Source organism: Triturus cristatus, chromosome 2_1, assembly GCF_964204655.1.
Source record: "Triturus cristatus chromosome 2_1, aTriCri1.1, whole genome shotgun sequence".
In the NCBI taxonomy this organism is placed as follows: domain Eukaryota; kingdom Metazoa; phylum Chordata; class Amphibia; order Caudata; family Salamandridae; genus Triturus; species Triturus cristatus.
In genome coordinates, this window is record NC_140581.1 from 420,730,873 (window position 1) to 420,757,842 (window position 26,970).

At 48.4% G+C, this 26,970-nt stretch overlaps 1 protein-coding gene across 3 annotated transcripts in view; it reads right to left on the reverse strand.

Annotated features, from left to right (window-relative positions):
- The window catches only part of CENPK (centromere protein K), a 569,542-nt gene that overhangs the window by 195,612 nt on the left and 346,960 nt on the right, over positions 1-26,970 (reverse strand). For all 3 annotated transcript variants that reach the window (XM_085631740.1, XM_085631750.1, XM_085631756.1), the window contains 2 exons: positions 15,923-16,005; positions 14,510-14,608 (listed from right to left, as the gene is read on the reverse strand). In XM_085631740.1, coding sequence (XP_085487866.1) covers positions 14,510-14,608; positions 15,923-16,005 — 182 coding nt within the window. The remainder of the gene's footprint in view (positions 1-14,509; positions 14,609-15,922; positions 16,006-26,970) is intronic.

Genomic DNA, 26,970 nt, shown 5'->3' on the forward strand with positions numbered 1-26,970 from the left:
TTAATTGCGATTTTTTTTTTTTTAATTTTTCGGGTGCGCGCTGGGTGCGCGCACTCGGCGATATTTTTTTTCAAAATATAAATCTTTTTTTTTGCCCTACAAGATCCTACTGTGACCCCCTTACAATGCCTAGTGGGTCAATATCTCCCCACTCTGCCCCCTTTTCAAGTTCTCCCCCTTTGTTTATCACCCCCTCTTTATGCGAGAGACAAAATGGCGGCCGCCGCTTCCTGATTTCCACCGATTCGAATGTTTACTGACATCTAACAACCAATCAGAAGTGCGCTCGCGCACGGCAAGGTGCGCGCACAGGACTTGCTCAGTGCGCGCACGCTGCGCGCGTACAGATATATATATTGATTTAAATGCTAATTTCTCAGGAAATACTGAACAGATTTACACCAAACCTGCAAAAGGCACTTCATGGACCTTATGGCTACCTCTCTGCCAAATTTCACATAATTCTGTTCAGCCGTTCGGGCTGTAGCTGCGACTAAAGTCCCTATGGAAAAATGCATGGGGAAAACGCGTTTTGGGACCCCCCTTTTTTCTCGGCCCCCGCTTGACGAATCACCCCGAGACTTTCAGGGTAGGAGCTGAACGGACAGCCCCATTAGTTTTGAAAATTTCGCGAGGATTCGTCAACCGGCGCCAAAGTTATTCAAAATAGAATTTTGAGATTTCCTATGGAAACACGGTCCTAACTATAACTACCTACTGGCGACCGCCAGTAGGTAATATATATATATACATATACATATATATATATATATACACATATATACATATACATATACATATATATATATATATATATATATATATATATATATATATATATATATGATGGGAATGTGAAAGTAAGCGTCCTGCAAGTCCAACGCTACCATCCAGTCTCTAGGGCAGACAGGACCTGAGCTAGCGTCAACATTTTGAACTTCTCCTTCCAGAGGAAGCCGTTGACGTTCCTGAGACCCAAGATAGGACGCAGGCCTTTGGCACCAGAAAGTAGTGGGAATAGTAACCACAACCTACTTCTGGGGCAGGAACTCGCTTGATGGCTCCCTTGGCCAAGACAGACGAAACTTCCTGCTGGAGAAGGGCCAGATAATCTTCCGACATGCGATGGTGCTGAGGTGGCATTGGTGGAGGGGTAGTCTCGAAGGGGAGTGAGTAGCCCTTTCGAACTATCTGCAAACCCCACCTGTTCGACGTGCTGTTGCGCCAGTTGGGGAGGTGATGGCGAATCCTGCCGCCCACTGGCGATTGTTGGCCCTGAAAGGTCAGACTAGGACGGTTTGGAGGCTGCTGCAGAAAGGGCGATGGTGGACTGGCCCGCTCGCTGGTCCCCAGACCCACGACGGTGGGTACCACGTCCCCAGCCGCGCAGGGGCTGAACAGCTTGCGCCGGCCTGCGGCTCTGAGCTGAACGTGGTGGGGCACCCCTTCCGTAGCCACGAATGCGGCGAAAAGCAGACTGCGCAGGGCAGGTGATGGAGAGGTCCAAGGACTTGGCCGTTGCCCGAGAGTCCTTGAAGCGCTGTAGCGCGTTGTCTGCTTTGTCGTCGAACAGGCGATGGCCATCAAAGGGAATGTCCATTAGGGTAGACTGGACATCCCCTGAAAAGCCAGTAGACCTCAGCCAGATGTAGCGTCGAAGGGCTACCGGCGTTGAAATCGTCCTGCCTAGCGAGTCGGTGGTGTCCAGCCCACAGCGAATGGTAAACTTGGCTGCGTCACTCCCCTCGGCAACTACACGGAAGAGTGTGGCCCGGGATTCCTCTGGACACTGGGGCAGCACCTGCACCACTGTATCCCACACAGAGTGGGTGTAACAGCCCAACAGACATGCAGTGTTTACCGACAGCAGTCCCAAGCTGGAAGAAGAAAACATCTTCTTCCCAAGATGGTCCAGCTTTTTGGATTCCCTATCAGGCGGAGCGGTAGGGAAGGCCCCTTTGGACGTCGAGGCTTGGACCACCAAGCTCTCAGGGGAGGGTTGTGGGGAGAGGAAAGAGGGGTCGCCCGGGGCCGGGTGGTGGCGTCGGGCAATCACCCTATCCACAGGAGCCCCCAGGGGGGCGGACTCAGAGCCAACCCTTCGGGCTCCGCACGCGGAGAAGTGGGAGGGGAACCACCCGCAACCCTGGTCGCGTCGATCGACAGACAGGGAGAAGTCGAAGAGTGACGATGCTTCTTCTTGTGCTTCGACTTACCTGAGGAGTGTGAAGACGAGTGGTGGTGGTGGCTCCGGGACCGGTCCCTCGACCTCCCGCATGACCGGGATCTCGAATAGTGCGGAGCCGATTGCTGGGCCTCGAAAAACTTTCAGGACTGCTCCCACAAAGACTTCGGATTCATGGTACGGCAGTCGGAACAAGACTTGGGTTCGTGGTCGCATTCCTTGGGGTCGTGGTCGCGTTCCAGGCACCACAGGAACACGTGGTGCAGATCCGTCACGACATCAGTTTTCTGCAGGAACTGCATGCCTTGAGAACGGGCATCCCTGATGTGCACCAGGAGTCGAAGACTCAAAACGGTGTCGACAAAAGTCTGCAAAAAGTCAGTCAAACAGTGACTGGAGGTACCGCTCTCTCCAGATCTGCGCGGATAAAGAAAGAACTGACGTCAGCGCACATGGGTGGCGTCTAAGTAGCTACCGCAACACTATCCGAGCGACCACGACGCCAACGACAAAGCCACCTTTCGACATGCAGGGGTAATGCTGACTAGATAATTCTCCGGATCCAGTCTGACGCTTGGGGGTAATTCTAAGGTAAGGAATCTATAACTAATTGTCTTTTTCAGATGCTCAGTTTTTTGGATCCAGTCTGACGCCTTTCAAATTCAAAAGATGAAGAATCTGCTGCTATAAGTATCCATCAGAAATACAGATACTTGGGGCTTTAAATGGGATGAAAAATGTGTGGGAATCTCTAAAAGGGGTGTCGACAATGAAGCATAATTAGGAATCCTTTTCAAAGAGCGTGGCCTATATAATTTAAGGGCAATCTAAAATTAAAACTGCATATGTTTCAATTTTGAAAATATGACAAACATTACTGAGGTCTGTAAAAGGGGTAGCGGCCTTCGAATTGTTGCAATCACTCCTGTTCTCACCTGCACATCACTTACCACATCACTTTCCTCTGCTGCCTCTCTGCGAGACACTTTTTCCCTGTTCCTGACAAGATCCTTCTTAAATCAATCAATCAATCAATCGCTCAATCATGTATCATAAAAGCATTGTTCGACAGTTATGTTATGTGCAATTTATAGAGCGCGCTAACACCAAAGGCTTCATGGCGCTTTAAGACCGAGTGAGTGAGAGGGAAGCGTGAGTGACGATGTTTTTAACCAAGGGGTGGGAAGAGGTGAGTTTTGAGAGATTTTCTGAAATTCAGGAGGGAAGGGCTGGATTTGATGGAAAGAGGGAGAGGATTCCAAAATCTGGGAGCTAGGAGGGAGAAGCGACGACCACCGAGTTTCTTGGTTTTGGCTTTGGGGGTGACTAGCAGATGAAGGTGGGCTGATCGAAGGTTGCGCGTTGGTCGATGGGGAGTGATTAGGGATTTGAGAAATGCGGGGCCGGCGCAGTGGAGGGCCTTGAATGTGAGGCAGGCCACCTTGAAAGCTGCCCTTTGGCTTATTGGTAGCCAGTGCAGGCTGTGAAGTATAGGTTTTGCCGATTGCCATCTAGGAGTTTTATGAATGAGGCGGGCCGCTTGGTTCTGGACAACCTGAAGGCGGTGCAGCAAAGATTGTGGGAGACCGTGGTAGAGGGAGTTGGAAAAGTCCAGACGAGAAAGTACTAGCGAGATGACGACCTGGGTGACTGCGGCAGGCGGAAGTAGGTGGCGAACTTTGCGGATCTTCCGGAGCTGGTACATACAAGATGAGATGACCGCACCCACTTGAGCTTTGAGAGAAAGTTCGGTGTCGATAATCACACCCAAGCTCTTCACTGATTTGACCGGGACTGGGGGGGGACCTAGCTCAGGGGGCCAGAACTTCGAACCCCAGTGAGCATGGCTGAGTCCGGGGAGAAGGAGCTCGGTTTTCCCGGGGTTCAGTTTTAGCTGATTCAAGTTCATCCAATGTTGGATATGGATCATAACAGTTTGAAACGTATTGATGGCATGAGGTGAGTTTAGAGGGAGGACAATCTGTAAATCATCGGCATAGTTGTAAACAGTAATGTCCCATTTCTGAAGTGAGTGGATCAAGGGCCGGAGGTATAGGTTGAACAGGAGTGGTGAAAGGGAGGAGCCCTGAGGGACTCCACAGGTCGTGGGGTTTTTTGTTGCGGTATAGGGGCCCAGGCGGACAGCCTGTGTTCTTCCGGTCAGGAAGGACTCGATCCACTTAAGGGCGGTACCCTGGATGCCTGCCTGTCCGACACTGTGGAGAAGGATGTTATGGTCCACCGTGTCGAACGCGGCCGACAGGTCCAGGAGTACAAGGGCTTGGGGGATCCCTGCGTCCGCATTACTCCTAAGCGTGTCCAGGACTGCCAGAATGACGGCCTCAGTAGAGTGGGCAGGTCTGAAGCCAGCTTGGTTGGGCTCAAGGTGGCAAGAAGATTCAATAAAATTAGACAGGCATCGGGTGACGTGGGCCTCCATTAATTTGGAAAAGTAGGGAAGGAGGGAGATGGGACGATAATTGGATGGTTCCGTGGGGTCAGCGCCAGGTTTTTTGAGGAGGGGCACTAGGATGGCCTCCTTGAGAGAGCTAGGAACGATGCCGCTGCTGAGGAACAAGTTACTAACCTTCGGTAACGATGTATCTGTAAGAAACATTAGTTAGTTAGATTCCTCACCTTAGAATATCCCCAGGCGTCAGACTGGATCCGGAAGATTTTTCGTCAGCAATACCCCTTGCGCGTCGCTAGGCGTCGTCTGCGGCTCCGCGTCCGTCGTCGGCGTCGTGCGCCGGGATGACGTCGTCGGAGTACTTAGACGCCGCCCTCGCGCGCTGACGTCAGTTCTTGTACATAGCCTTCCGCGCCAGGAACGCAGAGCCATGCAAAGACCGACACTGGTGCCAAAAATAAAATCTAGGGGCCTGAAAGGACAACCTTAACCCTAGATGTCAGTTCGCAGAACGGGGAGGATGGGTGGGTCGGTGAGGAATCTAACTAACTAATGTTTCTTACAGATACATCGTTACCGAAGGTTAGTAACTTGTTCATCTGAAAGAAACACGTTAGTTAGATTCCTCACCTTAGAATAGATACCCAAGCAATACCATCCCCGGTGGTGGGTCTGCGAACCAAGATCACACCAGAAAGTCCTGGAGGACAGAACGGCCAAAGAAGCCATCCCTCCGGACTTGGCTGTCAAGGCAATAATGCCTGGCAAACGTGTGTAGCGAAGCCCACGTCGCCGCCTGACAGATGTCCTGCAAAGGGACTCCCCGTCCCAAGGCAGTAGTAGCCGCTGTGGCCCGAGTAGAATGGGCGCGCAGCCCAACAGGAGGGTCCTTTTTAGCCAAGGAATAGCAGATTTTGATACACAAAACGACCCACCGAGAGACGGTTCGTTTGTGCACAGCTTTCCCCTTCTTAGCGCCCACGTACCCAACAAAAAGCTGGTCGTCCACCCGGAACTGTTTTGTGCGGTCCAGATAGAAGGAGAGCGCACGTTTTGGGTCCAGACGGTGGAGCCTCTCTTCCTCTTTGGAAGGATGCGGAGGCGGAAAGAAGGTGGGCAAGGTGACAGACTGCCCAAGGTGAAATGGAGTCACCACTTTAGGAAGAAAGGAGGGACGAGGCCGAAGGACAACCTTGTCCGGATGAACAGATAGAAAAGGAGGCTTTGAAGATAAAGCCTGGAGCTCACTCACCCGTCTAGCCGAGGTGATGGCTACCAGAAAAGCAGTCTTTAGAGTGAGAAGACGAAGAGGGCAATTGTGAAGAGGCTCAAAGGGAGCGCACATCAGGAATGTCAAAACCAGATTCAAGTCCCACTGAGGCATTACAAAAGGGACAGGAGGGAACGTGTGTGTAATGCCTTTGATAAAGCGTGTAACCACAGGGGACTTGAAAAGAGAAGGCTGATCAGGAAGCCGCAAGAAGGCGGAGATGGCAGCAAGATAACCTTTCAGGGTGCCCAGGGCAGAGCCCTGCCGGGCCAGAGAAAGAAGGAAGAGGAGAACCTCAGAAAGAGGGGCGGAAAGGGGATCCACAGCCTTTGCTGTGCACCATGCCACAAATTTGTTCCACCGGCAGGCGTATACCGACTTTGTGGAGGGACGCCTGGCTGCCAGAATGATATCACAGACTTCAGGAGGCAAGTCAAATGGCATCAACTGCCGCCGCTCAATCTCCACGCATGGAGGTGGAGGCTGGACAGGTTCGGGTGGAGGACCGTCCCCTGCTGCTGCGACAGAAGATCCTCCCGAAGGGGCAGACGTATCGGGGGATCGGTCAACAGACTGAGTAGCTCGGGATACCAGTATCTTCGTGCCCAATCCGGAGCCACCAAGATGACTTGGGCCCGGTCGTGCCTGATCTTCTTCAGCACTCTGGGCAGAAGTGGTATAGGCGGAAAGGCGTACAACAGACCGCAACTCCACTCGTGACGAAAAGCGTCGCCGAGCGAGTGCCGCCTTGGAAATTCCAACGCGCAGAACTGCTGACATTGCGCGTTCTCTTCGGTGGCGAATAGATCTAACCAAGGCTCTCCCCACTGCTGAAAGAGGCCTTGCACCACTTCGGAGTTCAGACGCCATTCGTGATCCATCATGCACCGGCGGCTGAGTTCGTCTGCTCTGGCGTTCAGAGAGCCCGCCAGATGTTGAACCACCAGGGTGACGCCCTGGTGTTCCAGCCATGTCCAGAGGCGCAGAGCCTCCTGACAAAGGGTCCACGACCCCACCCCGCCCTGTTTGTTGCAGTACCACATGGCGGTGGTGTTGTCCGTGAACACCTGCACGACACTTCCCCTGACAGAGGGAAGGAAGGCTTTCAGTGCAAGCCGGATCGCTCTCAACTCCAACAGGTTGATGTGGAGACAAGACTCCGCCGGAGACCAGAGGCCTCTGATCTCCGCCTCTCCCATATGGCCACCCCATCCCAAGAGGGACGCATCCGTCACTACGACATGCTCCGGTTGGGGAAGGGAGAGGCTCTTGCCCTTGACCCACTCGCGGTCCGTGAGCCACCACTGCAACTGCTGTGCAGTACCCTCCGAGATCAAGACATGGTCGGACAGGTTGCCGTGATGCTGGGCCCACTGAAACTTCAGGTCCCACTGCAGAGCCCGCATGCGCCGCCTGGCGTGATGCACTAGTAGGATGCAGGAGGCCATCAGCCCCAGAAGCCGCAACACTAACCTGACCGAAACCCGGGATAGAGGCCGAAAGATGGGAATCAGGGCCTGTATATCCCGGACCCGCTGTTCCGGTGGATGGACCCGGAACTGCGCCGAATCGAGAACCGCTCCGATGAAGAGGAGCTTCTGAGAGGGACTCAAGTGCGACTTCGGCACGTTGATGGAAAACCCCAGCAAATGCAGGAGATCCGCCGTAGTCTGGAGGTGGGAGACGACTGTCTGGGGCGAGCCCGCCTTCAACAACCAGTCGTCGAGATAGGGGAAGACTGGGACCCCTGATCTGCGCAGATGAGCTGCGACCACCGCCATCACTTTCGTGAACACCCGAGGGGCACTGGTGAGGCCGAAGGGGAGCACGGTAAACTGAAAGTGCTCTTGGCCCACCGTGAACCGCAGGTAACGCCGGTGGGCCGGCAGGACGGGGATATGGAAATATGCGTCCTGCAAGTCCAACGCTACCATCCAGTCTCCAGGGTCTAGGGCAGCTAAAACCTGAGCCAACGTTAGCATCTTGAACCTTTCCTTTCGGAGGAAGGCATTGACGTTCCGGAGGTCCAAGATAGGGCGCAGGCCCCCCTTGCCCTTCTTGGGAACCAGAAAGTAGTGGGAATAACAACCACGACCTACTTCTGGACTCGGAACGCGCTCGACGGCCCCCTTGGCCAAGAGAGCCGAAACTTCCTCGCGGAGAAGATCCAAATGATCCCCCGAGATACGGTGGTGCTGCGGTGGCATGGCTGGAGGGGTCGTCTCGAAGGGGAGGGAGTAGCCCCTTCGGACGATTTGCAGCACCCACCTGTCCGATGTTATGGACCGCCAGTGGAGCAGGTGATGGCGAACTCTGCCGCCCACTGGCGTGGTATGGGCCTGAAAGCTCGGACTAGGAAGGCTTTGAGACGGATGCTGCCGGGGTGGATGTGGGCTGACCACGTCGGCCTCCATTTCCGCCACGGCGGAAGCCACGTCCACGACCGCGCGCAGGTTGGTTCTGCGGCTGGTGGCTTTGTGAACGTGAGGAGGCGCCCCTTCCTTGGCCACGAAAGGGGCGAAAAGCGGAGGTGTGCGCCCGCGGAGCCGAGAGGCCCAAGGACTTGGCCGTAGCCCGGGAGTCCTTAAAGCGGTTCAGCGCACTGTCCGCCTTCTCACCAAACAGGCGAGTGCCATCAAAGGGCATGTCCATGAGGGTGTTCTGGACATCCCCGGAAAACGACGTGGACCGCATCCAGGCGTGGCGGCGGAGCGCCACCGTGGTGGACATCGCCCGACCTAGCGAGTCCGTGGTGTCAAGCCCACATCTTATGGCGTGCCGTGCTGCATCCCTCCCATCGGCCAGAGCCTGGGTAAGACGCGTCCGGACCTCCTCCGGACACAGGGGCAGCACGTCCTCCACCGTATCCCACAGGGAATGGGAATAACGGTCCAAGAGACAGGCGGTATTTAAAGACCGCAGGCCCAAACTAAGGGACGAGAACAGTTTCTTGCCAAACTGCTCGAGTCTCTTGGAATCCCGGTCCGGCGGAGCGGTCGGGAAGGAGGATTGGGAAGTAGAGGCCTGGATAACCAGACTCTCGGGGGTGGGGTGTTGGGACAGGAAGCTGGGGTCGCCCGGAGCAGGGCGGTGGCGCCTGGCAACGTTCCTATCCACAGGAGGAACTGTGGAGGGCTTGGACCAGGTGCCCTGCAGAACGTCAGTGAGGGCCTCGTTAAACGGCAGCAGAGGCTCAGTGGAGCTTGCTGAGGTTTGAAGCACCTCAGTGAGGATGTTGGTCCTCACAGCCACGGCAGGCAACTCGAGCCCAAGGGCCTCAGCCGCCTTGCGCAGCACCACAGAAAATGCTGCACCCTCCTCCGAAGCCACGGTCGGAGGAGAAGTGAATCCAGCGTCTGGCGAGGTGTCCAGCCCGCTGGCCTCCCCCAGTTCATCTGCCCAGTCCTGAGAAAGCTGTGACTGAACAGCCAGAGGGTCCTCGAACCCCTCCCAGTCGCCCCCTTCTTCCGATTCCTGATAAACAGGAGGAATGATCGGAACCGGACTGTAGAGATGGTAGGTCTCTAGCGGCGTCGGATGCGGCGTCGGCGGACGCCGTGCCGGCGTCGGGTCCGGATGAGGGCTAAACTGGGGCGTCGGTGTCACAGGCGTCGGCGGCGCCGGTGACGGCGTCGGTGGTTCAGGCGTCGGCGCCGGTGGAGGAGTGACAAGGTCAACCGGCGTCGACTGGGGCCCTGCGGCGTCGAGACCGGAGTCGTCGACGGCGCCGGGGCCGGAGCCGCCGGCACGCGAGGTCGCCCAGTCAAGCCCGCGGGGCCCGAAGGCGCGCCAGCGGGCGTCGACGGCGGGGCCAGGCTCCTCATGGCCGAGAGGAAGGCACTGATCTCCGCCGGCGCCGCGTCAGCCCCAGGGACCGGAAGGTATGGGGGCGGACGCGGCACCTGCGGCTCCGCCGGAGCCGCGGGGGTGGAACCACTTGGACCCTCGGCCGAGTCGCGCGACCGGCGAGGGGAGTCCGAAGAGCGATGTCGCCTCTTGGACTTCTTTGAGTGTTTGGACTTACCCGACGACTTGGAGCCCGACGATCGATGGTGGCGTCGGCTAGGGCTCCGCGAGCGATCCTTGGACCTCCTCCTGGACCGGGATCGCGCACGACGCGGAGCCGAGTGGCGAAGCTCGAGAAGCTTGCGGGACCGCTCCCGCCTAGCCTTCGAAGTCAAGGCCTGACAGTCGTTGCACGACTCCGCGTCGTGGTCGAGGCCTAAGCAGTAGAGGCACCGGCGGTGGTGATCGGTCACCGACATCAGTCGATGACAATCTTCACAAGCCTTGAACCCAGGCATCCTACCGGCACCAGATGTCGACAGACAAGGATCAAAAATGATCAAAAAGATTTAGTCAAAAAAGACTAAAAGGGGTAGCTCTCCCGGATCTGCGCTTACTGGCGCGGAAAAAAGAAGAACTGACGTCAGCGCGCGAGGGCGGCGTCTAAGTACTCCGACGACGTCATCCCGGCGCACGACGCCGACGACGGACGCGGAGCCGCAGACGACGCCTAGCGACGCGCAAGGGGTATTGCTGACGAAAAATCTTCCGGATCCAGTCTGACGCCTGGGGATATTCTAAGGTGAGGAATCTAACTAACGTGTTTCTTTCAGATTGAGCCATTCAGCAGGGTTAGGATACAATCAGGTAGATTGAGGCAGATATTCTGTAAGACAAATGGCGGACAGCAGTCGTTAGGGGAGCCAGATTTGACACGAGTATCGAGTTCCGCTAATGAGATAGGGTTCAGAGCCGGGAAGGTGGTAAGAGTCAGGGGGTTGTTGGAGGAGGTGTCCGAAGAGTGTGGCTGGAATGGGGAAGGGATAGAGTTTTTAATTTTTATGATTTGTTCCACAAAGAATAGGTTGAGAATAGGTTGAGAGTGTCACATGTTTCTTGAGTGGGGGTCTGGGCTGGGAGGGTTCTGTCGTCTGTGAGTTCATTCATGACTTTGAACACCTCCTTTGATTTATTAACCGCAGACGAGATCCTATTGGAAAAATGTTCCGATTTTGCTAGGGTAATGGCAGTTTTGTATTCTTTGCGTGCAGCCATGTAAGACAACCTGGCTGAGTTAGAATAATCGCGTCTCCAGATTCGTTCCAGCTGGCGCGTTTTTAATTTGTGATGCTTGAGGTCATCAGAGAACCACCTATGGGAGTTAAGATGCCTAGTGCGGGGGAATTGGGGCAAACTGGTCGCTGGCTGACCCCAGCCAGGAACCGATGTCATTTTCTATAACGTCAATGTTGTCAGTGGGATTAAAGACTGGGCGGGTGTCGGCCAGGGTAGTGAGAAAGCCCTGGGAATCATATGTGCTCCATTTCCGTGAGGAGCCACCAGCCATCAGAGGAGCAGGAATCCGGCCGACGACAGTGATGGAAGTGTCAACTAAATGATGGTCTGATCAGACGCAAGGGGATATTGCTGGCTGAGACAGAGCCAGATTGCAGGTCCAGATCTGGTCCAGGATATGGCCCTTGATATGAGTGGGTCGGGTGACCTGTTGGATAAGGTTTAAGCTGTTGAGAGACTCAAAGAGCTCAATAGCATGGGGGCCGGTGTTGGTATCGTTGAACCAGTAGTTCAGGTCGCCGAAGAGGGCGAAACTGGAGTGTTGCGTTAGTAGATTGGATAGCTGTTCGCTCATGATGGTAGAGAAGGATGGCATAGGATGTGGAGGCTGGTATAAGAGGAGGAAGGTGAGGGCACCGGCGTCAGTTTCCAAGCTAACCAGCAAGTTGTCCACCTCTGGAAGGGGGAGGGAGTAAGAAGAAGTAGAGTTCAGGCGCTTAGATATGATGGCTGCCACCCCACCCCCGGGCCGGTCACCGGGGCGATCGGCGTGGAGGATGTAGTAGTCAGGGGGTAGGGCCGCCAGAATATCTGGGAGGGATTCTGATGTTAACCAAGTTTCCGTTAGCCGGAGTATGTCAGGGTTGTTATTAGACAACAGGATGTCAATGTCCTCGATGTGTTTTACTAAAGAGCGGGTGTTCAGATATGACACCCTGATGGAAGTGGCGTTCCTGGTCGGTTTAACTGTAGGAGTGCGTCCACATGGAGAGAGTAGAGCAGGGCACATAAGGCCGGCTGTGTGTTTACGGCTGTGGGAATTAGGAGACACCGGGGGGGCAAGATGCTGTAGGTCTTTGAGAGCTTGTGCTGAGTATGAGATGAGACGGCCAGCATGGTTTGCCCTAGGGCCCGGCCTGGCGCAGACGGGCTTTCCTTTGGCGCGCAAGCGGCGCGCCCGCTGCGCTCGTCCGTTGCGCGTCCGAAAGATGCACATGATTTATAGGTCTGGAAGGGTGGTGGCGGGGGGCGTGGCCTCTGAAGGGGGCGTGGCCTGCGGCCTCGCCGAGATGGCGGCAGGAAGAGATTGTTTGCTCTGGGGGCCTCGGCAGCGCTAGATCCACTGCGCGGAGCACAACCGGAGCAGAGTAAGTGACACGTGCAACAAGTTAAAGTGACAATCAAATTATTCGTAAATGTTTTAAAAAGAAGTAAAAACGCTCTCGGCTTCCGCCTCAAGAGCTCGGTTCAGTCTTGCAGTTGTGCAGTTGTGCAAGAAAATAAAAAAATAAAAACATGTATTCGATGGTAATAAATCTTTGAGTACAAAATATCAGTAAAAATGTGATGACACACCGTTTTCGGCATAATATTATACTTCAAAGTATTAAAAAACAATTATCGTTAAAAACATTCGTCTAAAAAGTGTGCATACGAATTTCTGCAAGTTCATTCCATAGAATATAGACATAGATTAAAAGGAGTGTAAAAGAATAATAAAAATATCAGTTCATCACCACAATGTTATGAAAGTGCAGGTGCTTAGTCAATCTGAAAGGGCTTTCTTGGGTTATGGCGACATCCCGGTATAATCCAAGATTAGGTGAATGTGGCATCGCGTGTTTTTTTTGCCTAACTCCAGCAACACGCATGATTTGGTCCCCTCGCGCAGGGCTTTGTGCCTGGCTGACCAAGCGAGGCTTAAGAACTTAGCTACCCCGCAAGAAAAAAGGATGCTTGGGTCGGATTTCAGGATACGCAGAGCAACCCGGTGGTCGCGGGTGCCCATCTCTCTGCAGATTGGTTTTAGCCACTTAGACCTTGCTTTGTTATAGGCTGGGCAAGCAAACATGACATGGGCAACACACTCCACCGGGTCTCCAAAACAAGGGCAGCCTTCTGTTGTATTCTTGGCTGAATTGCCACTTTGATGTTAAGGCATTAACAGGGAGCGAGCCAAACCTAAACTGGGTGTACAGAGCCCTGTCCCGTGGGTCCTGGATTACATCTAGGTAAGTCTCGAGAATTCTAGTCTGTTTAAAAGTAGGAAATTCATCTGTTAGTCTCCCCATGTTCGGCTTGCTGAGCTCCTGGCTATCAATCCAGTCCCAATATAGGTGCTTGAGTTCTACCTTGCTGGGGGGTTTTGGGTGCCCCAAGATTCTTTAAGGCCAAGTAGTATCATTGTTTTCCTGACATTAGATAACCACTTGACCCTATGTTCCACATCTAGGTTTGTCACTTCCGTTAGAGCTGTGGCATATTTGTCGAGCTCTGCGGAGCGCCTTAGGCATGCCCAGAAGAGCAATGGGCGGAGCTTGACAATATCTCTAAATGGCCGCCTACCCATATCCTCCAACTGCACATTTCACACCCGTTGCATTCATTTTTCTGCAATCTCTTTTCACTCTCTCCTTCTGCATGTATTTCCTTGCATCTCCTTCACTTCACCCTAGTACAGACACAACACACCCATTCACCTGTAAACACTGCATTTTCTTTTGCCCTGTCAATATTTGAACAGCTTTGTACCTCCTCCACACACCTTTGCTCAGAACAACCGTCACGTCACCACTGCTCTGTGCGCCAAGCACTGAATAAGCATGTACTCTGAAGACCCGCATGGCCCACTGACCGGCACTGTGACACCCACACACTGCCTTCACCCTCAACTCCAAAGCTCTCCATGTGGTCTGTTATAAACACCCACCCATAACATGAACTCAACCAGACACCAAGAGGTGACCCAGTTCACAGCATGCACAATACAAGAGCAATATGCTGCATGACAAAAAAAAGACAAAAAAGAAAAAACATAAAATCATTCTGGAAAAAGCAAATACTTTTACGGAAGTAAATTAAGTAAAACATTTGAAATGTAAACAGGAGCTACCTCAGTGTCATGGGTTACTTTAATGGTTTTTCGTTATTTTTGAGAAACTGATGTTGAGAAATTGATCAGTGTTTTTCTCTGTAGAGAACATAAATAAAGGGCCCGATAGGGACCCGTTTCAAAGTAATTTTTAATTTCTGCCACATACGAGATGCAGATATCTGCATTACGTTCTACTAAAGCTTGTAGCAAGGAGTGACTGCGCCCCCCTGCCTCAGAAAACCCGATACACATGCTATTGTTAACTTGAGGCAAGGAGGAAAACTGAGCCCACTCATACAGGGGTCCATAACTGAGGGAGAGTGCGAGACATATGGGAGGAGAAGGACTGGGAAGAGGAGGAGCAAGAGAGACAGAAGGCTCCATGATCCAAACACATCTGCGGCATTCATTCTCTCAAGCCACATGAGCAAACAAAGTTATGAAGAAGGAAAGACAAACATAAAATACCTTTTTTCTGAAATCTGTACCACTTGGTTTTTCAGCTCATCCTGCCTCGATGAGAGCGCTTGAACTAGCTGCTGCTGCTCTTCTAACCAACGTTGTTCCCTTTCAACATGAAAAAATGAAATAAACAGGGCGATGAGTGAGCTATGTTGAGCAGACATGTTTACCAGTCTTCAAATCGTGGCTTCTTTTGCAGCGCTCAAACGTGCTTTACTACTCACAGGAGCATTCTCTGATGATCCTCAACACTGGTCAGAATGAGGAGGCATTAAAGACCTCAAACAGCAGGTTTCTGATGGTGGATCTCAAAACTCAATTTGCTGAGCACAACAACTGCATACAAAGTGGTGCATGAACAGAGTGGAAGAACAGGCCTTCAGAGACAGAAGGAGGAGTCAAAGTCAGTTAAAAGAATGAAATACAGCAAAACCATAACCCCAGCAGAGAGGTGTGGGTTTTCATGCCATGAATCTGGTGCTCCACTGCCAAAGCAGTGCAAGATAATGTTGCCAGCTCCAGTGTTCTTTATGTGGTTGGAGCTTGACTAACAATAAGGCCCTCATTTCGAGACACACAGGAAAATCAATGCAGTTATAGCGCTCTCATAATTACCAATACCACGGGGAACACTAACAGCCAGGGTAAGCAGTATTACCACCCGTTACAAGTTTTCTTACTCAGAATGAAAAGTACTCACTCGGGTTTGGGATTGAGCACCAAGTGCTGTAGGTTATGCCTACTTTTAAACAGGCAAAATGTGTCCAGGTAAAAGCTCCAAAGTTGCTGGTTTTACTGCACATCTCGCAATCACGACTCGGGCACACATTTTCCATTCCCATCTGGATTGTCATGAAACCTTTACTGAGGACTACATGAGCTGAGGTGCCGTTTGTAAAATATAACCTTGGATCCACATCACAAACTTCAGGAGAGTTGGAAGTTTAAATTCAAGTTAGGCAGATGGTCTGATCCAGTGCCTTACAAAGGACGTCATGGTTTAGATTAATTTCTTTAGATGAGAAACTTGAAATCCCATTCCTGAAATTGCCATCACATCTTGGATCCTAGCTCATATATTGCACAGCATAGATGAGATACCCACAACTATGAAGTAACTGGGGCCTTATTTATAGTCAAGTGTTCATGGAATGGCCTCTGACTTCCAGAGGCAATCCTGCAGTTGCAGCCGAAGCCCCTGGAACACGTTTCTCTAATATAGGCACGTAGGGAAGAAGATCCCACCACTGGAATTTCCCCCAGATTTAGCACTTCCTCCATGAATGATAGGATTTTCTATTAGCAAATACTCAAAATCAGGCCATTGATTACCAGAAGGCTCAGTGATACTTCATCAGATAGACCAAACATGGAAACAATTGCTTCAATATGGCGGACTAATGCTGCTTCAAGTCTTACATTTTCAGCTCTTCTTTCAGCTTCCTATTCCTCGATCGAACAGAAGAAAGGACCATTTCAAGCTCTCGATTCACCTTTTGCAGCTGCAAGAGACAAACAATGTTGTAAGTGGCATCAGTTACAATACAGGGAATCTCCAAGGCAGCAATTGTAAAAAAGCAGTGACCTCACTGGCACGAATCTTGCTCAAATGAATCAATAATAGCAGGATGATACCACACATATTCTGCCACAAAATTACATATTGAGACCCTACACTGAGCTGCAACGTTGGATTCGCAGGTTATTTTAAGTCGCGTAACAATATGTTTAAGGTCTTTTCAAAAGCACAGCATGTTTTGACAAAATTCCAAGTTCTTTTTATCTCAAGGTCTGATTCATACATCCGATGCTGAGAAACGTGATGCAAAGGACACATACCACATCCTGCAGGTCTTTGCCAACTTCTACACATGCTGTACCAAGGATACACCAAATCAAATCATTTTGTATTTCTAAACATTTTATCATTTTCATATTTTCTTGAGGCAAAGCATTTTCCTATGCACATTTTGTGTCACAGGTTTTTCTCGCTCCTGTGTTATTGTTTCTGTTTGTGCTCCCAAACATCCAACTGCTTTCCTCTTGCATACTACTCATATTCAGCAGTTTTTTTGTTTTTGCTCGCTTCAGTTTTTACCCAAGTCACTAGTCAAATAATAGGTTATTTCTTTTCCAACAGTGTTAGGTCTGGCTTGACACTGCAGCGGTCCACAGACGTATTGTTACCAGTTCTATAAACTACACATAGAGCGGGATTTGGCTACACCAAGGGCAACCGTCTATCCTCAAGGAAGTGCTCCCACTGAAATGTATGAGGGAATTTATTACATCAAGTAATTTATCATATTCAATTCTTTACCTCCTACATGCTTTCTGTACAGTAAGAAATCCAATGCTGCTACTTCTTTGCCAGAACTGGCAAAGCCAAAATGGGAGGCTTTAATGTGATAAACAGCATTTGTGCCTGCAACATACGTAAACAACATTTGTAAATAGATATAATTTGTAAATTTAAACCAAAAGCAGTTCAGACAAAATTATTTTACACTAGTATGATATTGATCTGAAAAGAATGGATTGGAATGAGGCCCAACGTTATTACCAGTGGTTGAAACACATCGAGTATTATAGAACTACATGTGAGTTTTTTGTTTGCTTTTCTCAGTGAGGTGCTCTACCATTCGCGGCCACGCCTACACGTGGGGCCCTTAGCTCATTTTGCAACATGAGTAAAATTACATATGACTGTGTTTCCGTTCAGATGGCACCTGACCAATGATCCTGCTGCACTGTGACCTTTAGAGCTGGACCAGTGCCGCTTTGCAAATCTGGGCCCTGTCTGTAGTGGTAAGACGAAACAGACTGGAATATCAACGGCTGCATTTCACCCACCAGTGTTCTGCTTTTCTCAGCAAAATCACAATATCTCACCCACAAAAAGCAAAGGCATACGACTATTCAACATGAAGGTAAAAAAATCTCTTTATTAATTGTAACAAATAATATAAAAGTATACGTTTTTACACCTGCACTGCAGCATTTACACAGTGTGTATTCTGAGTATCAACATAAAATCTTGTGTATAGAGATAAAAGAGAAATAAAACAAGAAATAATAAACAACCATTGGATCAGTTAGTGTCTTGAGAAGAGATGAGCTGATTAATTCATTGTTCGATTGAGTGCGTCACAGACAGGACAAGAACCCTCTCAATGCAGTAAATTGTCTTAAAATATAACATACAGAACAATGTAGAGCAAGGTTTTGGCACGTCTGGCCAATCTAAGAACAGGGGCTGGCTGTTTAATGGGTTTCTATTGATGTTGCATTCTATTTTTATCTCTTATTTACATTTTGTTTTAATTCTTGAAGTTACAATTTATTTCTATCTTACCTACCTTTCCCCACCATGGACATCTGTTTGCTACTATATTCCATGTCCCAAAATTACAAAGCATTTACCCCTTAGCCTTCAGCAGGAAAATTGGAAATATATTGGCCATCCTGCCCTGTCGGCAGCCATCTTTCATAAAGTTGATCTCTTTTAAGGATGTCCTGCCCCGCCATTTTACTTATGCCTTCGTTTCTTTTACTCAACTTAACGATGACTTTCTTCAGGACAGTGGATTGGTAGGGTGTTGCAAAAGTTATTATTCACATTATTACTTCCAGTCAGCATTGTAGGATCTCGATTATTAGTGGAGAAAAGAGAGAGCAATGTAGGGTGTGCAGTGATAGCTTTTTTTCTCTGTGCACACCAACATGGCCATCTACATCAGCGGAGTTATGGCTTTTTTTGTCAACAACTAAAACATGCTCGTTGTATGGGTGGCGCCATTAGCCTCAGGTGTTTCACAGTTCCTGCCTCCTCAACAGGTCATCTGTCCACTAATCTCTGTTCTGCTTTTCCAACCACCTCTCCTCAGCACCATCTAAAATGGACTCTAGGCAGGTTCCTACCTCACCCTTTGGCAGGAGGTGTATAGTACTGATCAGGTTCAGGTTCCTCACCCAGAAGGGTGCTTATCTTACAGAACAAAAGCAATATTGACATTGATAAACAATGCTCTACATTTCTAATTAAGACACTACAGGTCATTTGCATTGTAGAACAACAGGGACACTGGAGGGTTGGGAGATGACACTGTTCTAAATAAACTCACCTAATGGAGACCAGATCCTCTTCTTTGGGGGCTTGTTCCTCACTATCCTGGGCTTTGTGAACTGCTAGTAGCAGAAAGCCTAAATCTTTTGCTAAATTAACATGAAACTCTGAGCCTGCAGGCCTTCCTGCTTCTCCTGCTTTTTTTATGTTTAATTATTTGGTTGATTTGAGCCCTGATTCAATAGCTAGTCTTAAAGTTGCATTCTGCAGTTTAAGGGTAGCAATAAGAATAGGCCACTGATAATCCAATGATTGAAAAATATAGATTACAGCTATAATCCAGTATCTGCCTGAGCGCTGACCCATGGCAATCAGACCAATCCCAGTGCTGCTGTAATGCTGTGAATAGTATTCCTAGAATTAGTACAGCACTGCAGCTGGGAGCACGCGCAGTGTGCAGCAGTTCCTGGATGGAGGCAAGGATCGGGACAGGGGTGTGGAATTTAATAAAATATCTACTTGTCCATGGGGCAGGTTGCTTCATAAATCTACTTGTCCTGTAACAAAATCCACTTGTCCCTTTTGTGCCATGTAATTCGGCGACAAATTATGGCAGCAATCTCATTATGTAGGAGTTCTGATATAGCCTCTCTAATTATGCCAGGGCTCGTACCATAATAGGGTTTAAATACTAGCAATTCCCTTATGTTGCTACGTTTCTGCAGGCCTGCATACTGGGGCTGAAGGTAGTGGTAAGCAATATATATATTTTCTTTTTTAAATATTCTTTTTATTCAGAGTTTGCAATAGCATTTACAGTGGATGTTACATTCAAGCTTGTCTGTGCAGCAAAATAACAGTTACATATCTCTGAGCAGTGTCCAATGCCCTCACATGATCGATTTAAAAATGTCCACCTCTGCCGCTGCACACTTTGCCTCCAATATAGTGATGTATTGTTGTAGTGGGCCCCATATGTCCTTGGGTCTGCATTGAGTGGGCATCAGGTCCCAGAACGCAGCTAGATGTTCCTGACAAAGCGCCGCGTCTGTTTAATAAAATTCTCTCTCTCTCTCTTGGTCTATCAGCTGGCTTCACTGTGAGTGACAGTATTCTGCTCTTTTACAAGCAGCATATTGGCACACAAAGTAGTTTTGTTCAGTGCCTTGAACTGCTGTGGCAATGTGTGCTTTTTGAGACCAAAAACAATTTTTGCTTTTTCCAATGCTTGTTAGAATGGTGAGGGACAAGCAGCTCCCACACTGATAAGATTTTAGAAAAACCAGGCCTAAACAAGTCATACATTCACAAAACCAAAAGGCTGACCACCAATTTCAAACCTACTAGCTTTGCCAATGCTTGTTTATTTGTGTTTCCCATAATCGTATTTAAACTGGTCACACTGATTTTCTGTTATGAATATTTTTGGCAAATACATCAACATGTTACTAAAAGATGCTGCAAAGATATGGTACCTAAAATCTTACAGTAGTTTAGCAAAATGTTTTTTTCCTACTTGCATTTTTTTGTGAACATTCTATTTTGAAAGCAAATAATCATCACTCTTGCTTTCAAGCTTTTGCAAATATTTGCATATAATCAGAGAGCATTCTGGGAGCATTATACATAGCCTCATATTACTAAACTTTGAAAACGTTTGTACACATTTATACTGGAACCACCGTCAGTAGTGCAGGCCACGCTTACAACATTTACTTTTAGTGCTCACCCTAATAATAAAGGCTTTGCATTAATGAACCTATAAATACAACCTTGAACATCACTAACACATGGACACAAATATTACCTGAACTGCAGACATTGCCCTTTCCTGATCCATAATGTGGTACTGTAAACTGTCAACAAAAGGGTTTGTGCTGTAGGAGGTTGGGCCTATTTGTTCCAAGGAAAAAATACACATGAAAATGGGTTGGCCTTGACCCCACACAATATGTCCCGGGCGTCGGGGTATAGGAATTCCACATCCCTGCGGGAAGGCGGCAGCCGCCTGAACAGGTAAGTGCTATTTTATGTATTCATAATTCTGTCTTTTTTCGTTTGTGGTCACGCGCCCCACCACTTCAAAGTACCAGCGGACACTTCTGGTCTCTACCAGATAAAGCACTAACGAAGGTAAGTAACTTATTCATCTAACAGAGACTTCTAGCCGCAGATTCCTTATCTTAGAATTGATATCCAAGCAATACCTCAATGGAGGTGGGTCTGCAAAACAGATTAGACCAAAAATTCCTGCAGGACCGAACAGGCAAAAGGCGCGTTCCGATGGATCTGACCATGCAGCCAGATGGTAATGTTTTGTGAACATATGTAAGGATGCAACGTAGCTGCCTCACAGATGTCCAGGACAGGGACTCCGCGAGCTAAAGCTGCGGTCGCAGCTTTGGCTCTGTTGGAATGAGCTTGTAAAATCTCAGGGGGTTGCTTTTTGGCCAATATGTAGCAGATCTTTAGGCAGAGCACTATCCATAATGATATAGTCAGTTTCCCCACTGCCTTTTCTTTCTTCACCCTGACATACCCAACAAAGAGTTGATCGCTCACCTGGAACTCTTTTGTGTGATCAAGGGTCGAAGCGGTGGAGTCGCTCCTCTTTTTTAGAAGGATGGGCAGGAGTAAAGAAAGTCAGCAAGGTGATATTTTGGCCTACATAAAAAGGTGTCACAACATTTGGAAGACAGGAGGCACAGGTTCTTAGAACCAATGTATCTGTGTAAAATGTAGTTTAAGGAGGGTGCAGAGATAGTGCCTGCAATTCGGTGATCATCCTTGCCGAAATTATGGCCACAGTAGAAAAGCTATCTTTATGATGAGCAAACGTATTGGGCAGTTCTGTAGCAGCTCAAAAGGGCACATTTAAGAAAAGTCAGGACCAGGTTGAGACACCATTGAGGCATGATGAATGGCCTGGAAGGGAGCATATGCTGAAGAAATTTGAGGAACCTAGTCCCAACAGGTGACTTAAACGAAGAAAGTTTGTCTAGCATCCGCAAAAACATGCGACCTTTAACCTTGCCTAGAGCAGAGCCCTTATGGGCTCTCCACCTCTCCCAAATGGCTGCCCCATTCCAGGAGTGGCGCATCTGTCACTACAGTCAACTCTGGTAGGGAAAGGGAGAGGGGTCTGTTGCTGAGCCATCTCTGGTTCGTCAGCCACCACTGCACTACCCTCAGTGATATGGACCAGGTCGGAGAGATTTCTTGATGTTGTGCCCACTGGAACGTCAGATCTCACTGCAGAGCCCGCATTTGCCGAAGGGCATGTGTCACTAGCAGGATGCAGGAGGTCATGGGGCCCAACAGTCTCAGAGTCAGTCTCACCAAAATCCGGGACAGAGGCTGAAACATCAGTATCATAGCCTGATTATCATGGACTCGCCGCTCAGGAGGATAGGCCCGAAACTGCATGCACTGTGTCCAGAACTGCTCCAATGAAAGGGACATTTGAGAGGGAAGTTAGGTGTGACTTTGGCACATTGATAGTGAACCCCAACGAATGGTGGAGGTCTACAGCCAGGACAGACGAGGAACACGTAGGTGAAAGGTTCGGGCCCCTCATACCGGCAAGTAGCCAAATAGGAGCTCCCCACCTCGCCTGATTCCTATGAGGCACAGAAAAGTGAAGCACGAGTTATAGGCACAAAGAAGCAAGAAAAACGTGTCCGATTAACACATTATGGACTGGAGACACGTGAGTAAATGACTTACGAGTAAAGATAACCAAGAATAATGATCTAGAAACAAGAATGGGACAGGTATCATTGGCATAAGGACCTGACGAAGGTATAGACTCAGATGGGCATCAAAAGCCGAAGCATGTTGACCAGCCTGAATGATCTTACTGTTAATTAGCACTTCCAAGAACATCACTTTTCTTTTAATCTTACCCCTGTAACTTACACCCATATCAAAGGAATTTTTTGAAGATACAGGAAGTAATTTTAGACACCATCAGACGGATCCCACTAGTACTTTCCCTCGAGAGGAGGCGGTACTCACCAAGGGAAGCGAGTACCTATGTGCAAAACTCAATGATGATGAGGCCGCCCAATGACAAAAACCACAGTGGTGATTAATATACGCCACTAATGGCTAAGTTTGATTTAGGGTTTTGGGGTAAGATTTCCAGATCAACAGGATTCACTTCCTTTTGATTGAGAACATAATGATACATGGAAGAAGAGTGACATTCTACACGTATACTTCAACTCCTCCCCCTGAACCCCCCATTGATTTGGAGGTCCACCTTAGTTTGGAGGTAGGAGACATCTGCCTGGGGTGATCCAGCCTTCAACAACCAATTGTCGACGTAGGGTAAGATTAGAACCCTTGTAAGACTGGAACCCATGACCTCTGCAGATGTGCTGCAACCATCTTTATCACGCTGGTGAACACCCAAGGTTCGCTTGTAAGGCCAAAAGGGAGCACAGCAAACTGACAATACTCTTGGCAAACCATGAACCGCAGGCAACATCTGTGGGCAGGTAGGACAGGGACGTGGAAATAAACACCACCATCCAGTCTTCAGGGCGAATAGGACCTGAGCTAATGTAAAAGGCACTGACTCCGACTTGTAGGGCATGGTAGCAGCCGTTGCTGGAGTCGACGTTGGGCGACGTCGATCTGGCTCTGTCTCTGAATCATCAATGACAATGAGGTTGAGCCGCTGCGAGGCCTCGGTAGCGGTGGGAACAACGGCACTGGAGCGGACTCGCAAGAAGTTTGCAGTTTCATGGGTCGAGTCACTCCAGATCCAACACTAGATCGGGTTCCGACTGGTGCCGGGGGCGGACCTCCCAATGGGAATCCACTAGGGGTCACCTCCAGAACCCGTGGGCGCTCCAGAAGTATGGGCTGCCCAAATATAAGGTGCATCGCCTCAGAACTCCTTGATGTAGGTAGAGGTCGCTCTGTCTCTGAGAAACTCTGTGAGGTGCAAAGCGGATCTAGTCACAGGTTTTGCTGATAAGCGAGGCCACGAATGGTGTTGTCGTTCCCACGCTGAGTCTGATTACTTGGACTGGCATGGAGAAGTCAAAGAGTGCTTTGAAGTCTTGAGCTTATGGGACTTACCCGACAATTTTGACTGCAGCGACAATTGTCAGGGGCGGCTCTGTGAGTGGTACTAAGATCTTACGCGTGGCTGGGATCAAGAGTATCGCTGGGTTGTCCGACGTCAGATGGTGAGGAGCTTCAGGGAACGTTCCCTCAGCACCTTAGGATTCATGACATGGCAGTCTTCGCAGGTCTTGGAGTCGTGGTTCACCTCCAAGCACCACCATCAAACTAAGTGTGGGTCTGTCAACGACATCTGCCTATGACAGGCATCACAGAAGTTCAGCCCTACTGTAACTCCTAAGCACTCCTAGAAGGGAGACAAGTTCTAAACTATGGCGCTGTGAACTATGTTCTTGTAAAGTTACCAGACAACGAACCTTGGTACAACAAAAGAAAGCAGTACCCACCTTTGCAGTGCCGATTGCTTTGTCCTGCAACAAAATGTTCCATAGAGCAGATGCACAATTTCATTAGTCCCAACAGTGCCTGCTTCAAGGAGAATTACTCTAAATTACAGTGCTATAGACTTGATTCTTGTGATTTTTATCAGCCATTAAACTTTGTACAACGAACAAAGGAGGCAGTTCGAGCTGGATGACATAAATCTCTCAGACTGTTTTAATGCTAACATAAACTACCTGTGTTCTATCAAAAGTCGGGGTAAACTTAAATCTCACAAAAGTAAGCAGAAAATGTCTCAAATGTTTTTCGCTACATTACGTGGTACTGATCTCTAAAAGCAAGAACAGGGAAAAAACTAGTCATGGGTAAAAAGAAACCCAAAAAAAGGCAGATTTTCTTCTACTGAATAACCCCAAGTGAAATCTCCATTGGGCATACTATAAATCCTTTGGATCTATTGGTAGTTGCATGCTATGCTTTGGGATTTGTAGAGCGCATGGCGACACAAAGGCATTTTAGCACTAGTAAGGTACATGGGTACATTTAGATGAGGATAACTTCCTTATTTCAACAGAGGATAATATAAAATCTCAAGTAGATTTATTATGAATGCACAAAATGATGTATTGTGATAATGATCATCTTGCATAAAGAAGATCCTATGATATAGAGGCTATGTCAATTGACTACACTGAACTACTCTTTGTGGCTCTACTTTCAGGTTCAATAGTAATTCTTTTTAATTAACTATTTCTTTCTTAAGGATTTTTATGAGTCTATATTTGCATTAAGACTGCTGTGTTCTTATGACTTGAAAATAGTTCAGTTTAAAAGCTGTAGATGGTAATTACGGGCTAACCAGAGCTTTAGAAACCTTCACCACTTTTCAAGTCTGTAGGCTCTAAGACATATGCTAAAAAACATAAGGTTTTGTGGCATATATGATTTAACTCCCTTTACATTCCACATACTTCAGCACTTTATAACACTGCTAATCAGTCTATAAATCACTGCCTAGCACCTGTATCTGTGGTTAGACTCACACTCCCTTTTCTTATGGCTAAGGAAGTTATACAAATTTAGCCTGTAAGATTACTGCATGCAAAATGGGAAGGGTATGCCATATTTATCAATTTATGCCTCTAGACTAACAACTAGAAAGACATGATGGCGACAAGTGGGCATAGGTCATTCCAATTTTTTACTCGGATTCAAATCGTAAATACATCTTTATTATGCTAATCTCCCTTTTACATGTTAAAACAATTGATAGATCTCTTTATTTCTAGATTTTGATATGATTTTCTCAAGAAGGTTTGATGTATGATCATTTTGATTTGGATAATATTGTGGTTTACTCAATCCCTGAAAGACTTTGGCCAAAGGCCACTCAAGAGGTGGGTTGGCCATCTTGTTTAGGAATGGCTGTAATTGGAGTGCTACCATGTTCCCTGCAACTAACAACAATTTGATGCTGATTAAACTTACTAAAACTTTACTAATGATAAGACTGTCACAGGAGCTGTAATACCCCATAATCTTTGTGATCCATCTTGGGCACAAAACTCCTGGATATTTAAAATTATTATGACTAATCATTAATTTCAAAATTCACATCTCAATGCACGTTCTTGCATTTTGTGGGAGATTTCAACATTTTCATTTCCACTAGAATGAATAAATACATATATTACCTACTGGCGGTTGCCAGGAACAAGTTTCCATAGAAAGAGCATTTTTTGTTTTGCTTATAACTTTGGCGTTGTTCGATGAATCTTCATAAAATTTTCCAAACTAATTCTTGTTCATATCAGCTCCCATGTTTAAAGTTTGGGGGTGATCCATCAAGGGGGGTCGAGAAAAAAGGGGGGTCCCAAAACATGTTTTCTCCATGTTCATTTCCATAGGAAACTCTAGACCAGGCTACAGGTCGAACGGGTGAACGGAATTACCCTAAATTTGGCAGGGAGAAGGGGCTTGGTCTAGAAAGCACGCTTTTGTTTATTTGGTGTAAAACCATTCAGTAGTTTTGGAGAAATATCGAAATTTACAGATATCGATATTTGGGAATTCTGCCATCTGATTGGCTGAGGCGTTACGAGCACAAGCTTGCTGCTTATTGGCTGCGAGTGCTTGCAACTAGGAAGTGTTGGCAGCCTATTTGTGATTCTGTTGAAGCGAGTAAGGGAAAAAAGGGCGAAAAGAGTAGGAGAGAGGAGGGTAGGAGCGCTGTGAGCTCTGTGAGGTGGTTAAGGTGTGCTATACAGGGAGTGTGAAGCGATGTATTCACCCCTACCAGTGTGAAAGTGCTGTTTTGCCCAGAGTGAGATGGTGCTGAAGTGAGGAGCCGGTACACTCGGGGATGAAACCATGAGCTGATTGCTGTAAACTGATGTGCTCTGGGCGCTGTAGCATAGCTGTGCAAGTGGTGTTAGTATGGGTTTAGACTATAGCGGGAGTGGGAAGCAAAATACTCACCACTACCGGTCTGAAGACTCAAATGGAGTGTTTTAGCAAGCAGGAATAAATAAATAATCATGATGAATTTAATGCAGAATGTTGCAATGCCACAGAAGACAAATGGTGAAATTAGGTGTGTTTAAGAAAGTGGCTGTGTGGGATAAAGTGAGGGAGTCTGCAAGTTATATAAAAAGTGTCTTTATTTAAGTGCCATAAATGGACCCACTGGTGCAAGAGCTAAGGCATACAGCTGAGTTAAACTCCAACCGTTTCTGCTGTATTCAAAGCTAAGCTTCTGCATCAGTCAATTCCACATTACATGTTACAGTTCCATGTGACATAAACAATACCTATTAGACATGAATGACTGAACTGTAGAATGAAAATAAAGGTAGGATACGATTACCACACTGTGCCAACCAGTTCCTAAATAATGCCGTGTTTTTTGATCTTGATCGCCAGC